Source organism: Lithobates pipiens, unplaced genomic scaffold, assembly GCF_037356315.1.
Source record: "Lithobates pipiens isolate NorthernLeopardFrog02 unplaced genomic scaffold, aLitPip1_a1.2 Scaffold_8, whole genome shotgun sequence".
Classification (NCBI taxonomy): domain Eukaryota; kingdom Metazoa; phylum Chordata; class Amphibia; order Anura; family Ranidae; genus Lithobates; species Lithobates pipiens.
This window is the reverse complement of record NW_027507903.1, coordinates 227,115,386-227,133,710: the sequence shown is the minus strand read 5'-3', so window position 1 is coordinate 227,133,710 and position 18,325 is coordinate 227,115,386. Positions and strand designations below refer to the sequence as shown.

Here is an 18,325-nt window from a genome sequence, read left to right as displayed (position 1 = left end):
TGCATGACAAGACTCCAGGCCCAGATTGTTTCATCATGTTAAACTATCAAATTTCACCCCACAATTGGTGTCTGCTCTAGTTACATTTTTTTTAATGCACTCCAACAGGGCTTGCTCCTAAATTCAAACTGTAACAAGGCCCACATCTGCATGATCATCAAATGTTGGCCCTATTACCAAAAGTGCTTTATTACTTTACCTATTAGCATCCCCCTTACTAACCTACAAGGCTCACAAACCCATATACTGAAAGGCTTGTAAGAGGATATATGCCCCTAAAGCTTTAGGCAGGCTGGGGGTCCTGAACTACGTGAAATATTATTGTATGGACCAACTGACTTAGCTGTTACAGATCTATTCTGACTCCTATAAACCAGATTAGGTTACCCTTGGAGCTCAAGTGGATACACCCCACCCCATAGATTTCCTAATGTTGATACCTTTTAAAAGAGGCATTATTACATCTGTGAGATGTCTCCTGTAGGGACAAATTAATACCATATGTTATTCCATCTATGAGATGTCTCCTGTAAGATTTTAAATCTATACATATGCCAGGGGCCACGTTGTTTAGCAACCTGCCATTTCCCCCAGATCTATAACCTCAGCGATTTAAACTGTGGATAGAAATGAGCCACTTCCTTGACCACAGGGGCATGATGCCAAGATCATTTCATCCAATGGCCCAAATGCCCCTCAGAAATCTTTCACGTAGGCCAAATTTTACACTTTCTTCATATAGTCAAAAAAAGGAAGAACAGAATGACTACTACCATCCTGCCCCACAGACTTGGTTAAGGATTGGAATTCTTTGACCACCAAGATATATAATGGTATATTGAATGTACCAACAGTAGGGGTCCATTATAAAAATCCTCTCTTATCTGATGCCCATTGGACTTGCCAAAATATATCCTGAGACCTCTTCTCTATGATTCCTCTATGTTAAGAGGATGTGGGCAAATGGGCACTAAGTTTCACACTTGGTGGACTTGCCCTAAAAGCAGACTCCTTTGGATGAGAATTCATGTACTGATCCACTCTGTTACCATGATCTTCATCCCTAAGAATGTATTTGCAGCTCTTTTAAATGAGCCAGTAGATTCCTGAACACTTTTAATTGTCTCCTACATATTTCTAGCTGCAAAACTGTCAGTCACAAATGCCTGGATATAATTGGTATTGATATTGCAGCCATGAAATGCAAGTTCACGTGAATCATCCTCTTCTTCCTCTGCCTACTTTGGAAAAGGCTGACCCTTGCAATACCCTGTACACGTTATTAGATCACTGAGATTGAAGTAATGTTTGAACATCTGAAGCAAATATATCTTGAGCCTGCCAGTCACTGCCAGTGCATAGGGAAAACTTGGTACACCCTTTCTATAAATGTATTTATTATGTTGTGACCCTTCTCCCTAGATATATATTGTACTCATTGTGCCTTATGTAATGACTTGCTGATTTTTTTCTGTAACTTGCATTCTGGCAGTGCTTACTTTGTAAAACTTGTATAATGATGACATGCACAAGAGGAATCCTACTTTTCCTATGAGGCTTTTTCACACCTATGCAACAAGCTTCTATGCAACTTGGAAAAAGGTGGAGGCACTTCTTTAGGTGCAACATGGTATATTTTTAGTCCCAGACTTCAATCGCAAAGCATGAAAACATATGAAAAACACATCAAAAACACTTTAAAAAGATCAACAAAAAATACTTTGCCATAGCTAGTTGCCAGTCTATGCTGAGAAAGTGGAAAAAACACCAACAAATGTTGATGTGCACCATAGAAAAACTAAGCACGTGAGCCCTTTATGATGTTCGCACAATATTCTAACACCACACCATGTGATCAATAGTGATGTATTATTAAACTGATTATACATGCATATTTTCCTACAGTGGCTGATTTACTAAAAAAAAAAAAGCTCACATATGTACGTATGCTTCAGATTTGGAACGGAAGACTCTATTCTGATGTGCAATTAGCTGTGTGCTGGTACCTCTCCAGGGTAATAGATCTGGTATGTGCTGTTGCTATGTAGTCAGAGATTTTCAGAATCTCTTGATACGGTCACCAAGTGACTAAAAAAAAAAAAAAAAAAAAAAAAAAGAGTATTTTTTTTTCTAAGCCTTTATGATACCAACTAATGCTTCTTTAAATATTGCAAATGTTTTCCACTTCAGGTGGGTAGCTGTAAGAAGAAGCTGTGATTGGTGATAATGGAAATTCCTTTTCTTATCGTGAAATAGCAGTAAGGATCTTCACGCTTGGCAAGACTGAAGTCTGAACAATACATCCCTTGGGTAACTGAAATGGAATTTGCTCACAATATGCAAACATTTTAAGTGAACAGAATGAAAGGAGAGAGTGGGATACATACAACATCATAGGTTTTGCTGGCGAAGGGAGGAGGGGGGGGGGGGATGGAATGGGATCCAGTGCCTGTAGACATAGGCAGCAGCATCTGTGCTGTCTGTGCTCTCATCAGTGAGCTTTGTATATTTCTCTAGGCTGGCTGCAGCCAATCACAGTGCACAGGTGAACAGAGGCTGGGCAGGCTCCACTCACAAATACGCTTCTCTTGAAGGCAAGCAGCCTTGATCAGACAGGATAATACAAAGCACAGCTCGCAAACCTGTTTCTCTTCTGCCTGTGAAACTTCCCTGCTGTCAGAATACACAGTGGCAATGAAGGAAGACAAAGAAAGGTCAGAAAAGAGGACTCCTTTGTCCACATGCAAGCATCAGCTAGCGAATGTTATGAAATAACAGGTACCTAACATTTCCAATGTATCGATATTTCTACTTAATATTGCAAGTGTGTGTTTGATTGAAATATTTTCTTAATTTCAAACTTTCCTGCATGTTTGATGTGTTGCATGGACTTCTGATTGTGATTTTGATTTCATTCAGTTATAGTTCATATTTTAGTATCTGATTTTTTTTTTTTAAGTTTACATTGAATTGACCAAACTCATTTTTTTTTATTTTCGTGGCCAGGTGAATGTAGTCGCAAGGAAAACATTTGTGGCAAGATGTTCCTTTAAGATACCTCCAGAATTGAGTGCATGTTTTGCGAACATCACTTGTTACCTTCTGAAAAACAAAGTCATGATGTTTTTCTTTTGTCCTTTTTTGTCTATGGAATTTGGGAACATCCACATAAAATGGAAAAGCATCACCTTTGTGTTTTTGCTGTGCGTTATAAGCAATGTTGGTGGTGCACCTCCCGGGGTGTGTCCTCAAGGTTGCATCTGTGCCAGTGATATTGCAAGCTGCACTAACAAGAGCTTGTCTATAGTGCCCAGGACAGTCTTTAAATTTATTCGAAGGCTGGATTTAAGCTACAACAAAATAAGTTTTCTGGATCCGGACTGGTTCCCTGTATTGTTTGAGAAATTGCACACTTTGATATTAAATCATAACATTATTAACAGCATCTCTAGTGGTAGTTTTTCCACCATTCCGAATTTGAGGCATCTTGATTTATCCTCCAATCATCTGAGGACGCTGAGCAATCCAGTTTTTCAAGAACTTAAAATGCTAGAAGTTCTTCTGCTTTACAACAATCAGTTGACCCATATGGATTCTGGGGCTTTTGGAGGTCTCCACAAGTTGCAGAAATTGTATCTGAGCTACAATTCACTGGCACATTTCCCACTGGACTTGTATTCTGGAAGAAGTAAACTCACAGAACTTGTATTGTTGGACATATCCCATAATAACTTGCAATCTGTGCCTGTTCAGCAAATAAGCTTAATCTCAGCAAGGCAACTTAGTGGTATTTACCTTCATGAAAACCCTTTTTTATGTGACTGCCACCTGAACACAATGCTAAACTTTTGGCATCATAGACAGTTTAGTCCAGTAGTGGATTTTAAAACCTATTATGTCTGTACTTTACTGTCTGAGCCTAAAAAAATTCCTCTTATACAAGACAGTTTTCTCAATTGTTCTGAAAGTACTGTAAATGGGTCATATCATGCATTTGGTCTGCTGTATGAGGCTCAGGTTGGAGAAAGACTGGTGATACATTGTGACAGCAAGATTATCGATACCAACACTCAATTTATGTGGATAAGCCCTGATAACAGACTATTAGAACCAGAAACCCCAGTTGAGCATTTCCGAGTGTTTTACAACGGGAGTCTTGAAATTGAAGATGCCCAAATTGCAGATTCTGGAATTTATTCATGCATCGCAAAAAACAAAGTAAGACAGATTAATGAAACCATAGATATTAGAATAACAGTAGGCAATTTTACAAGTCACAAGTCTCATGCACATGAGGCATTCAACACTGCCTTTACTACACTTGCTGCTTGTGTAGTCAGTATAGTTTTGGTCCTTCTCTATCTTTATCTCACACCCTGCCGATGCTGGTGTAGATCAAGGAAACACAAAAGAAAGCAAAACCAAAGCAGTGCCCACTCCTCTGTCATAAGTGCCACGCCGTCCCATGAGCCCCATGCTGAAAGGAAGTCCAGCACTGGAAAACGGGTTGTATTTTTGGAGCCTGTCAAGGAGACAGAGAAAGGCCAAAATGGAAAAGTCAGACTGATTAACAATGAAAATCTTACAGCAGAAAGCATCTTAAAGAACAGCAGATCAAAGTCTGACTCAGATTCTATCAACTCTGTCTTTTCAGATGCCCCTTTCATTCCTAAGGTATAATACCTGGCCTACTTATCCTGTTCACCTAGGCAATCAGTCTGCACCTTTGGCATAAAAAGCAACAGTGACTCTTAACACGTACAGCTTGTGTAAACCAATGCCTTTGTAAATCAAATACGGTATTTAATAAGGGGAAATGAATGTACTTCACTAGCTACAAGCACATACAGAAACCCAATGAATTATTCAGGAATTAACTTTAAATGGTTATTTATATTGTATGCCTGTCTTTGTTTACTAGGGATTCTTCTGTTTTAGGAAGACCAGTTTGTATTCTTTAGCTCTGGGAATAGTTGTACGTTTACAGGACTAGTGTTCATGACAGTCATCCTCTGCCCCATTATCAAATGATGGCAGTCTTGTGCATTATTAAAATATATCTCAGCAATGCAGGAGTAGGGATTAATGTAGCAAAGTAATATATTATAGAAAACAAATCCCAGTGAATGCTTATATTTTTAAAGGATCAGTTTGTCAAAATATTAAAGGGAGATTAACTTCCATTCATACGTAGAATCAACTTAATTTTAACTTCATTAACTAGATTTATTTTATACAGGTACACGTTCATAAAGTGAAAGGAAATGCCTTTGAGGCTTTATAAGGCAATGCTAACAGTAATGATGTGCAGGAGCTCCCAGCAACCAAATTTCACCTCTCAAGAACACCCACTGAAAGATTACAGCTCAATAGTTGTTATGGGTAACTACACACTGCACATTGCTCTATGCCTTAACATATTCAGTATGCCTGTTTATCTTTTGTTAAAGTCATTCAAGTTGGTAAGGATATTTTAATTTTTTTTACTCTGTTAAGATCTAGATATATTTACAAAGGTCTTTGCTGTGCAAAGAGATTAAAGCAAGTTAAATATTATTATTGGCAAACTTCTTGTCAATAATTTCTAGTGTACAGTAGATGGCAAATTTAATAGGCAAGAATCAAGGCAATGGGGGTTATTTATGAAAGGCGAATCCACTTTGCACTACAAGTGCACTTGGAAGTAAAGTCGCTGTAGATCCGAGGGGGACATGCAAGGACAATAAAAAAACAGCATTTTAGCTTGCACATGATTGGATGATAAAATCAACAGAGCTTCCATTCATTTCAGATCTACCCTTCAGATTTAGAGCAACTGCACTTCCAAGAGCACTTTCAAGTGGATTTGCCTTTCGTAAATAACCCCCAAACCATCATTTATAGTAATTTTAAAATGTTTATGCTGTTTTTTTTGTTTTTGCTATGAAACCGTTATTATTGTACATCTTGTTTCATGTTATTTTTTTTACATCGTTTGATATGTCGGATCCTCGTCATACCTGGTTGTTTCCAGGTATTTTTGCACTGATTAAAAAGGTTAACCAAAATACATTGGTAGCTAGATCTGTAAATGGGTAAACCTAAAATGAAAATCATTACCTATTTAAATGAGGTGGTCCATATATATATCTATAACACTTGGTTAGAGCTCAGTGTTTGGTAGAGGATTAGTATTTGCCTTCAGTACATTCAGTATATTTATTACCTATAGAATAGGTTTACTAAGTTTCAGTTATATACTGTGCTAGCAACAATGTGATAGCCATAATTACTTACATAAATGAATTTTAGATATAGCAATGTTGGGGAGGCATATAGTATATGGAAGACAGTGTGTTTCCCATTACAAAATGTTCTAATAATATTATATGTATTTCTAAACATCATACATGCATTTTTTCATGTTTCATTTTAAAAGACGTTTGCATATGTTTATAAAAGTATTTTTTTTTTTTTCCTCATTCCTAGTCATTAAAGTATGTAAGATTCAGCGTAATCACATCACAGTGATAAACACAGCACGAATCTGGCAAGTGTTGAAGTAGAAAGGCAAGAGATATGTCAATAGTCTGTTCTGTTCAAAACATGTTCGTACATTTAAATTATAGTTCATTTTTTTTTTATATCATTTCAATACGCATTATTTTGCTGTTGTTATGACTCTACATTAACTTCAGCTGTAGGATTATTCTTATTCATTTATATATTTTGCGTATGCTGCCTCAGTTGTTTGCATTAAACCATGACTTAAACAACAGCAAAAAGTTTAGCATGTCTGTTTAGTTTGGTGCCATGAATGTAATGAATTTTTATTCAGTTCAGTACAATAAAAAATAATCTCTGTATGCCTTGTTATCCCATATTCCTGTTTAAATTATAAACAATACAGATTTTAGTATTGTCATTTGTAGACCGTTGACCATATAGAGTGACAAAGCCTATCTAGAACTATAGTTCAGTTTATTATATAAATTGCAAATGCCGGTTTCCTGTCTCTTGTACAGTACAGTTGGTGTTTGTACATTCTGTGCCTTTAGTCTTATCTTGTTAAGCCCTGCTGCAGAGAGAGCTTGAGCACTAGGTAATATAATATGGTCTACGCCCTACTTAGTGTATCAGATTGAAAACTGAGAGCAGAGCACTGCCAGCATACTGTACACTATGAGCTAGAAATAAGCACTGAGCTTTGGGTAAACCATTAAAAAAAAAGTAAAAATACATAGCAATCAAGCAATAGTACATATTTACTGTTCTGTCCTATTCGGTATCAGAAGCCTAAGCCTTAATATTTATGTTATACTGTTTTTATATGAATATACAATTTTGTATTTTAGTGGATGTTTATGTACAATTCCATAATTTGTCTTCCATATACATGTAAAACACAGGGGGTTATTTACGAAAGGCAAATCCACTTTGCACTGCAAGTGCACTTGGAAGTGCAGTGGCTCTAAATCTAAGGGGAAGCTCTGCTGATTTTATCATCCAATCATGTGCAAGCTAAAATGCTATTTTTTATTTTCCTTGCACGTCCCCCTTGTATCTACAGTGACTTTACTTCCAAGTGCACTTGCAGTGCAAAGTGGATTTGCCTTTAGTAAATAACCCCCACAGACGTGCATATATATTTGAGAAGAGAAGCTCATTTTCTTTATAGTAGATTTTATTCATATAAACAGTAATAAAACCATTATGGGTATGGAAGCTCTGACCAAAGGCCATGAGACTGGATAAGACCCTGGCCAGCCACTTTACTGCTGTAGATATTTGAATGTCCTCACACATTATGAGATTTCCAGTGACCCATAAGCAACAAGGCTTGTGAGAGGTCATTTTACACAGCAACATGTAAAAGGATACTGATAACATTGATAGTGATAGGATAATCGGAACCATATGATGTCTTCACTGTATGCCAGTGTTTCACCTTTTTTCAGTCAAGGCACCCTTTAAAAATGATGGACAATCTTGAAGCACCCTTTAAAAATGATGGACAATCTCAAAGCACCCTTTAAAAATGATGGACATTCTTGGGGCACCCCATTCTAAAATGTAAAATCTACTCTAATAGTTTTACATAATGCAGCAACAGCCATACAAGTAGGACACCCAACATTAGAGGATATTTATTCTTCCAAAACAAATTCACTTTTTCAAACTGGTACTGACTACTATGCCAATGTTTCTCTTCTCCCTCAGTTTTTCTGTATCATTTAGCTAATGTGACCCCCAACGCTGATGGAGGGGGGATACAAGGACGCTGTGCAGGCAACTGACATCCTCCACATCAACTAATGATGTCATTGGTCAGCTAGAAAGTTGTAAAGGTGCACAATGAAAACCTGTGGCCAGGGCCGTTTTTAAGGCAGGGCAAAAGGGGCAGCTGCCCTGGGCCCTGTCATTGTTTTGGGGCCCAAAGCAGCTGCCTCATACTTGCCAACTATCCTGGTTTAAATTGCCTCGTCCCTTGAAGTTTTAGTCCTGTGCTGTGTCCCAATATCTCAGTGTGAAGTGCTGCTACTAATGCTGCCCAGCTCTGCCTTATTGTTGTGTACAGATGACTCACCTGCAGACCATGTGTTTACATGTAAATTACCGACATTCATATGTAAATATCAGCGGCATTCATATGTAAATAGGGGGTATCATGCCCCCCCTCAGGGGGGCATGATATGTATATTATGCCCCCCTGAGGTCATATCCTCAGTAATCTCTAGCAACCAATCAACAAGCAGAAATCATGTGCTGTAACCTCTAGCAACTAATCAGTGTGCCGTAATGTGTGATGTAACCTCTAGCAACCAGTCAGTGAGCGGTAATGATACAATGTAACCTCTGACAACCAATCGCAATAGCTGTCTGATCTTATTCAGTAAATTGATTTTGAATCTAGCTGCTATTTATTGTATGTCTCGGAGCAGGTGGAGAGTTAAACGGCATGGGGGGGCCCCAAGAAAAGTTTTGCCCAGGGTCCCATCAATATTAAAGACGGCTCTGCCTGTGGCTTTGTGTAACTAAAGGCAGGCTCCGTTCACATGCTGGCTTGTGTATCATTTTTGGACAATTTTTAGGCATTTTACCAAGGCATCCCTGAAGAAACCTCAAGGCACCCCAGGTTGCCTGGGCACCCTCGTTGAAAAAGGCTGCTGTATGCCCATGATGATTTTATTATCCTAGACCTTTGATAATGTCCTGCTGCTGTATCTGAGCCTTGTAAGAAGCAGTAGGACTATGAATGCTTACCTCTTGGTTGTATAGTTTATAATAAAGACCCTTGCCCTAAAACATATCAGCAACACTTTTCAACAACCATTTTTACAATGCAAAATCTTTTTACATGATATACTACTTGACATAATGAAGCTCTCTTGTTGTAGATTCCCCAGTGCAACTTTGCTCTTGCTAGAGACCGTGAAAATTTGCTACAAATTGGAAAAGTGCCAAATACAATGTGTGCTTCAAGTGTTCTGCAAGTGTACAACTTGCCAGTGAAAATGTGTTTTAGCAAGTTAACAGACTTACAATTTAACACTGTCACAAATTTGTGGCAAGTTATCCTTGCTATCTGGGTTCGGAGATTCCCTCTAACATCTTGTTGCACCTTTGGTTAAAGTGAAGGATAATTTTCCTAATAGCACACAGACAGAAAATAAAAAATAATCAGGAGTTTTAACACTTTCTTTCTCTATCCAAAACCAAAAAGATTTGAGATTATTATACAATTTAGAATGAATTTTCTTTCTTTTTTCTTAAAGTTATATAGGACTCCTTTTACTTCAAATACCCTGGATAGTTCCCCCCGCTGTGCTGCAGTAACACGAGCGCTATTACCAATACATGAGGGAACCCTGCCAAGGATTTGCGTGTTCTCTTCTATGATTCCAACACCTTGTTTGTGAAACCTGTGCCTTTTTTGGACACAGCACTGCTGCAAGATTTTGGCAGCCATTTTTTAAACCGCACTGACTGTGGCATAAGTGTTGCTCCGAAAGGAAGTGTATGTAGGATATTGTAGGTAGGGACAGTGCTTTCTAATGTATAGGGAAAGACAGGTTATCTTCTGGCTTCAACCCCTCTTCCACTGACACAAGTGCACTGTTGCACATTCTAGTTGTTCAGGTTCTAAATTGCTACGGTCATCCAGCATACCCCGAATGAGCACACAACTGTACCTTCTCTTCTAAGGCCGCGTACACACGCGGGGACTGTTCGCCCAACTTTGTCCGTCAAACAGTTTCAGCAAACAGTCCGCTCAAAATTAGCATGGACGGACATGCCCACACACGACGAACGAACAGTTTGCTGAAACCGTGCGCGATGACGTGAACGGCACGTACGACGGGACGAAAAATACGACGTCCTATACACTGCATTATAACTTTCGGCGTGTAAATCCTTTCTGAGCATGCGCGGAACTTAGTTTGACGAACAAGCCTACACACGGGCGGACTGTTCGCTCAAACAAGGTTTCAGCGGACAGTTTTACGGAATTTCCGAAAAACCTTGTTCGTCAAACTGTCCGCTGAAACTGTCCGCTGAAAGCCCACACACGAGCGGACTGTCCGCCCAAACACTGTTCAGCGGACAAAGTTGGGCGAACAGTCCGCGCGTGTGTACGCGGCCTAAGACTCCAAATCTTGATGCTACAGGTGTAAAACCGGTGGCCCTTCCGCTTTTGCAAAACTACCAGTCCCATGAGGCATTGCAAGGCTGACAGTTACAAGCATGACTCCTACAGGCAGAGGCATGATATGACTTGTAGTTTCACAGCTGCTGGAGAGCCACCAGTTTGACACCCCTACATTTAGTCGAAAAAGCCTGTCTGGACCACAATGTGCCAATCTCCAATTGAGAGCCCCACTGGAAATTGTGCAGTTGCAAATTATGGGCTTGAGGAATGCTTCCTCTAGGCCAGTGATGGCGAACCTTGGCACCTCAGATGTTTTGGAACTACATTTCCCATGATGCTCAACTACACTGCAGAGTGCATGAGCATCATGGGAAGTGAAGTTCCAAAACATCTGGGGTGCCAAGGTTCACCATCACTGCTCTAGGCAATTTTGCTTCATCTAGCTGATTTATCTGCTGAGAATAACAAATATTGTTTTTGGAAGTTGGCAGTCTTTGCAATTATTTACATTATTATGCTGAAAAGAGTTCATTTTTAAAATCAGTGGCTTGAGTTATTTCTCTCTGAGTTGCCTTTTCCTTTAAGAATCTGATCATTACAGGGCTCCCCAGTTAAACCTCAGCTGGCAAGCAAACAATTGTATTTTTGAAAAAAATAACAAAACTAAAAATCAAATATACACTATATTACCAAAAGCATTGGGACACCTGCCTTTACACGCACATGAACTTTAATGGCATCCCAGCCTTAGTCCGTAGGGTTCAATATTGAGTTGGCCCACCCTTTGCAGCTATAACAGCTTCAACTCTTCTGGGAAGGCTATCCACAAGGTTTAGAAGTGTGTCTATGAGAATGTTTGACCATTCTTCTAGAAGCGCATTTGTGAGGTCAGGCACTGATGTGGACGAGAAGGCCTGGCTCGCAGTCTTCGCTCTAATAGGTGTAAACGTGGGTTAGGGGTATAGGGTATCCAAAAACAGCTGCAAAATCCATCTATACAGACTTCTCTAGGCCCAGACAGGCTACTATTTTCCACACCTTGGACATCTACCATAGGTAAGCTCTAGGCCTTTGCCACAGGCCAGTGTAGATTCTATAGGCCCTGATAGGTGTCTACTTTCCAGTGTTTTCACCCTCTGCCCCAGGGCAGTTTTGAACTCTTTAAGCCTTTAGGAAAGGAGTGTGGGGGACAAGGCTTCGGCCTCTGCATATTTTCACCCAGCAGAGCCTACAGGGCAAAGACCTTCAACAGCTACATCCTCCATAGGCAGGAAAAGGACCCTTCTTAGCCACTTCAGCCCCGGAAGATTTTACCCCCTTAATCACTAGAGAATTTTTGCGATATGGCACTGCGTTGCTTTAACTGACAATTGAGCGATCATGCGACACTGTACCCAAATAAAATTGATATCCCTTTTCCCACAAATAGAGCTTTCTTTTGGTGGTATTTGATCACCTCTTCAGTTTTTATTTTTTGCACTATAAAGAAAAAAAAAACAATTTAGAAAAAAAAAGCATTATTCTTTCCTTTTAGCTATAATAATTATCCCCAAAAATATATAAAAAAAACTAATTAATTCCTCAGTTTGGGCCGAAATGTATTCTACATATTTTTGGTAAAAAAGAAAAAAAATCGCAATAAGTGATTATTGATTGGTTTGGTTATAGCGTCTACAAAATTGGGGATGGAATTATATGATTTTTATTATATATTTTTTTGTAGTAGTAATGGTAGTGATCTGCAATTTTTATTGGGACTGCGACATTGCGGCGGATAGATTGGACACTTTTGACACAAATTTGGAACCATTGACATTTTTAAAGCGATCAGAGCTAAAAATAGCCACTGATTACAGTATAAATGCCACTGGGAGGGGAGGGGTTAAACAATAGGGGGTGATCAAGGGGTTAGGTGTGTTCCCTCAGCGTGTTCTAACTATAGGGGGGGGTGGGCTACCACTGACATGACAAAGATCACTGTCCCCGATGACAGGGAACAGAATATCTCTGTCATGTTACTAAGCAACAACATAACATATGATGATGTTACAAATAATGAAACGATTGTGGGGACGATGCACACACGCTGCTGCACAGATGCTTTTTTAAATTTTTTTAATTTATGACTGTTTGAAGGATAGCACTGGCTATAGTGGAGAGATTTACAGCCAGCAGCAATTTTTGTTTTATATGTAAGTGAATTGATTTTAAAATAAAAAGTTTGAGACTATATTACACTATGTGGGTTATTTACTAAAGGAAAATCCACTTTGCACTGCAAGTTCACTTGGAAGTAAAGTCTCTGTAAATTCGAGGGGGACATGCAAGGAAAATAGAAAACAGTATTTTAGCTTGCACATGATTGGATGATAAAATCAGCAGAGCTTCCACTCACTTAAGATCTACCCCTTAGATTTACAGGGACTTTCCTTCCAAGTGCACTTGCAGTGCAAAGTGTATTCTCCTTTAGTAAATAACCGCCTATGAGTAGTCTTGTTGCTTTTTACCCATTTTATCTCTGAGGATTCATCCATCCATCCCAATTGAGACGGTGAGCTGGATCATCTTGTCACCATAAGAGGAACACAGTGAGGTTGGCGGGGGAACAATTCTGATGATCAGAGATCCCAATAAGTGCTGAATGATCTTGCTGAGTAAGGAAGATTGCTGGTGATCTGGTAAGCCCCCTTCTGATTTATGGTGAAGGTGTCACAACGGTGAATGTCTGAGCACTATGCCCTCAGAATTGATCTATCCAGTGTGGGACACTGGGATACATGAATTGTTTGCACAGGAGCACTTTAGTGAACAATTTATGAATGTTGTACTTTATGAATATAATATATTTTGCACTTTTGCATAAGGACATTTTTGGATCGAATAATATTTTGATTGGATCTTCTGTTCACTTCAAAGGTTTTGCACTATGTCATATAGGGTGTTTTGCACATGGTAATTTTATTTAGCACTGCACTTTTAGGACATACATTTTTAAATGACCTGATATTTAAGTTTTAGAGCACAGCTGCTGTATTTACTTTTGGTAACACACTAGCGCAGATTTTTTTTTCTATATAGTACTCCCTAATACTTACCTGAGTCCCATCTCTGTCCAGCGATGTCCACGAGTCCCTCGGCCATCTAAGACTCTCCCTCCTCATTGGCTGAGACACAGCAGTGGCGCCACTGGCTCCCGTGGATGTCAATCAAAGTCAGTTAGCCAATCTGGAGAGAGAGGGTGGGGCCGAATGGCAGCTCCATGTTTTACCATGTTTTAATGGGCACACGGAGCTGCTGCCGGGCTCGGGTGCTCCCATAGCAAGCTGCTTGCTGTGGGGGCACTCGACAGGAGGGAGGGGCCAGGAGCTCCAGCCAGGGACCCAAGAAGAGGAGGATCCAGGCTGCCCTATGCAAATTTACTGCACAGAGGAGGTAAGTATAACATGTTTGTTATTAAAAAAAAAAAGAGAGACTTTACAATCACTTTAAAGTTCTCTAAATGCCTATCCTCTTCTTTGCAGCCTGCATCATGGTATGAAAAACCCCTCATTCATAGCTCTTAACTGTCCCTGATTTTGAGGGGCTGTGTCTGATTTGGTCCCTCTGTACCTTTTTCCTTATCATTTGTCCCTCATTTTGGTCTGATCTATTAAGTTTATATAAAAAGGAATTTTTATTTATTAAAAAGTGATTTTTTTTCCAGGGCTAAACCTTTCATCTAGTTTTTAAATTGCTGTGTTTGTGAATTTCAGAAGCCAGAATAAAGAAATAGTACTGGTAAAAAAAAAAAGCACTTGTGGGTTTAACGAATTTTCCCATTGTGCACATTCTTGGATCAAAAAAAATGTGCAACATTTCAGACCCACACAGGACCCCTTTGTCAGGCAGGAGGAAGGGGTCCTGCACAACTCCAAAACATTTTACCTTTCTTTTTGAAAGCTCTGTACTATTGATCTGATTATCATATGATCGCTTCAAAAGCAGTATTTTTTGATCGTGTGTACAGGGCTTAATTATCCTTAGGGAGCAAAAAATACTTGGATACAAGGAAATTTATTGCGCTAACCTAAAAAAGTGAATCAAGCAGCTACACACGAATGTGACAAAATTCATATACAAACAAGAAAACTATAATGTAGTGCTAAAAAATAAATAAAAAAGAAAATAGTGAAGTGACTAACACCAAAAAGGACACTATAAAGTCCAAATAGTAGAAATAAATTAGTCCTTTAAATCCACATGGAATTCGGATGTGATATTACACATGGTATATAGGCCAAGGGGTGATCCCAAAGACATTCACAGCAGTGACATCAAGATGAATAGAAAGAAGCAAAAGGGTGGGTACTCTTACCGGAGCCACGGGACCTGTGTGTGAACACTAGGTCAAACAAGCATGTATAGATGGATCCTCCACTCTACAGGGGCTGTACGACAAATCTCAGCAGGTCCATCAGCCAATGGAGGGGCTGTTGGTCTTCAAATCAATGGAGGGGTAGTCAGCACCGTCTCGGAGGTTCCAGTCTTCTTCACCAAAGGTTCCAACAAATGGAAAGGAAGGAAACTCCAGCCAGTAGTTTGGCAGTGGGGAAAGCCAAACTCATGAAGAGAATCATATATAAAACAATAAAGAATAACAGCTTCCCATAGTGTAGATTGAAAAAATAGAAATTGCTTTTTATTGGCATAAAACCAGCATACACAATAAAGCAAATATTAAAAACGTGATCACATAATAAAAAAAAGGCAATACAGGGAACATGATAACCTCGCCCTACACGTTTCGTCCCAAAGGACTTCTACAGGGGCATCTTGATGAACACCTGCAGCTCTCAATACCATTAAAATTTTAATGCCATTTTTTTTATTTGTTTGCAAATTGTACATTTTGTGAAAGCAGGCACCATGGAGAATAAAATAGTTCTAGTTCCAATTTTAAGGCACAAAAGCAATATATTACTCATTTTTTTTCTAAAATTTAAAAGATGAAGTTGCAGCCCCTACATTTTCCATAGGTGATGCTTTAAAAGTCCTACAAGTCATCAGTTTAGATGTAACCATGAATAATGGGCTTAGAATTAGTGTTCTTATTATGAAGTGCACAGCAATATGTACAAAAAGTTCCCTATGTGATTTTTCTTTTGTGAAAGGTTCTCTTTAATGAGTCTAAAAGACCCCTGATGTTTCACCTGCCCTCTAATGATGCTAATAGACAGATAATGCTACAGCAGCTTCTTCTCTGTGTCACCAGAAACCGGAAAGTTAAATGAAGGCTAAGGATTATTTAAGAGATATTCCTTTGTATCAGTTTGGACTTTCTCTACAGAACTAGAGACCAGGCAAACTTTGTACTTTTCACGTTTAATACAATTTTGCTGTACTGTCTTTTGTTTGTTTTTGTTTGTTGATATTTTTTTCTGTTTTTCTTAGCTTTTCATTAAAGCAATGTTTTGAAATAGTTAACCCAAATCTCTGAATGCTATAAATAGATGGCTACCCATATTGTATAACTCTGTTACATTACTACCTGGGTGTGGCAGTAAGTGTAATGCCGCGTACACACGATCGGAATTCTCGTCGGAAAAAGCTCAAATGGTTTTCCCGATGGAATTCCAACGGAATTTAGCTCAAGCTGTCTTGCCTACACACGGTTACACCAAATTCCGTAGTTGAATCTGAGCATACATGATTTTTGGCGTGTCGGAATTGCATACACACGATCGGAGTTCCCTATAGAAAGTTTTTCCGTCTGGAAAATTGAGAACATGCTATCAATTTTTGGCTGGCGGAATTTCGGACAGCTAAATTCCAATGGAGCATACGCAGGTCACATTTCCGATGAAAAACTCTCATCGGTCATTTTCTGGCTGGCATTCCGATCGTGTGTACGCGGCATAACAGAAATTTCTTAAAAGTCAGGTGTTCTGTAGCAGATGCTGTGAATGGTTTGTGTTTCTATTAAAATATGTGGTGGCTACTGTTTGTGTGTGTAAAGTGTTAACTGTGGAGTTAACCTACCCCATTGATGTATATTTTAAGTCTGCTGGCACTTAGATTGTGGTCCCATGAGTTGGTCAATCATTTGTGCTCTGTGGAAAGCTGAGAGTGTTAAGTAACTAATCCTGCATGAAAGGAATGTAAACCCAGTGGAAGCACTGATAAGTAGATAGTTTTTTATATGTAGACATATAGCAACAGTCCCCAAATATCAAAGCACAGCAGATCCTGCAGCAGAATGGGTCCCACCTAGGGTTGCCACTTGTCCAGAATTCACCTGGACAGACCAGGTTTTGAATCACGTGTCCGGGTTGTATGCTGTCTGAAACCTAGACACATTATTCAGTCTGGGCTGTGACTCCCCAAGTAACTGAAATAGTCACCCATAAATCTGTTGCCTTCTGGGAGCTGCTGGTGGCTGTCTGGGGACAGGTTTAGCATCACTGAAGGGATGTCAGCAAGAGCAATTTGGTCACACCCACTGTTTGCCACATTACTACTCTTCTTGGGGCACCCAAATGTGTCTCAGGTCTTTAATAATCCTATAGTATTTACTGTGAAAAAAAAAATTGCCCTGTGCCACTAAAGTGTTTGGGTTTGGCTTGAAGAAAAGGTGGCAACCCTAGTCCCACCTGTCTCAGGTACAAGTGGTTCTGGTACTGCCCAGATGGGTAAGGGTTGAGCACTAGACTGTCTCTACCCAATATCAATCCTCCTTAGCTGCAAGACACACTGCACAGAATAATGTCTATAGACTATTTAGCTTATCTGCAGCTTTTCAAACACCAAGTTGCAACTGCAGAGTGTCAGGCTGAGAGAGGATGCAGAGTGCTCAGCGGAAAGCTGTCCACTAGAATGAACTAGGATGGTTAAGAAACAGTGACAGGATTCCTTTGGGCCCAGCGAAGCTCCTTTGCAGGCAAGTTTCCTGTCATGTAGAAAAAGTGTGATATTATTGTGACTTATTTCCTATGCTTTGAAAAAAATGTGTACTTAGTACCACTTGCCACAAACGCAGTTGGCCCCATATCTGATGCCAGAGCTGAAAGGCAAAGCCCTGTAGGTCTATGAGAAATTGCCAACCAAAAAGAATTATGATTATAAGGCCAAAAAGGATGCTATGATCACAAAATATTATTTAATACCAAAAGTATACCGCAAGAAATTCAGATTGCTGCAGAAAGGACCTGCAGACTCCTACACAGATGTCATGAGCCACATATACCCCATATTCTGGCAGTGAACTAAAGGACTAATAAAGGATAATTACTGTATTTATTGGCGTATAACACTCAATTTTTCACCATGAAAATCGGGTGTAAATAGCATGTGCATGTTATACGCCAATACAAAAATGTCAGTTTTTTCCTGAAACTTCCCTCTTAAAATGAATGTGCGTGTTATACACCGATAAATACGGTATGTCAATGAAAAAAGAGGGAGACAAATAATACCAATGTAGCGCACTAAAATGTAAAAAAACTCCTAAATATTAACATTGTTAAATGATCAACATAAAACACCCATGCATAAGAGTGTCCATATGGCATATCCAAAATATATATATACTCCAACATATGCAAATCAACCTAGTAATACAGTCCAACTTAAAGAGGAAGTAAACCCTGATGAGTTTACTTGCTCTTTGATTCCCTGCAAAGGCAAAGCATAATGGACTACTATGCATCGCATAGTAGT

At 39.3% G+C, this 18,325-nt stretch overlaps 1 protein-coding gene across 2 annotated transcripts; it reads left to right on the top strand.

Moving 5' to 3' along the window:
* The first annotated feature begins 1,917 nt into the window (after window positions 1–1,917).
* AMIGO2 (adhesion molecule with Ig like domain 2) lies at window positions 1,918–6,845 on the top strand. Of its 2 annotated transcripts, XM_077473224.1 has the most exons (5): window positions 1,918–2,027; window positions 2,191–2,310; window positions 2,518–2,778; window positions 3,007–4,674; window positions 5,240–6,845. In XM_077473224.1, the coding sequence occupies exons 4-5, from the start codon at window positions 3,118–3,120 to the stop codon at window positions 5,282–5,284; spliced, it is 1,602 nt and encodes a 533-aa protein (XP_077329350.1). In that variant the 5' UTR covers window positions 1,918–2,027; window positions 2,191–2,310; window positions 2,518–2,778; window positions 3,007–3,117; the 3' UTR covers window positions 5,285–6,845. The 2 variants fall into 2 exon arrangements, with proteins under 2 accessions (XP_077329350.1, XP_077329351.1); XM_077473225.1 differs by lacking the exons at window positions 1,918–2,027; window positions 2,518–2,778 and having other exon boundaries at window positions 2,141–2,310.
* Window positions 6,846–18,325: the final 11,480 nt, after the last annotated feature.

What these genes read in the sequence shown, in the direction of transcription:
- AMIGO2 (XM_077473224.1), top strand. Translation starts at nt 3,118, where the DNA reads ATGATGTTTTTCTTTTGTCCTTTTTTGTCTATGGAATTTGGGAACATC. An exon ending in ATGCCCCTTTCATTCCTAAG is followed by an intron (nt 4,675 to 5,239) that starts GTATAATACCTG and finishes TATTTTATACAG; the next exon opens with GTACACGTTCATAAAGTGAA.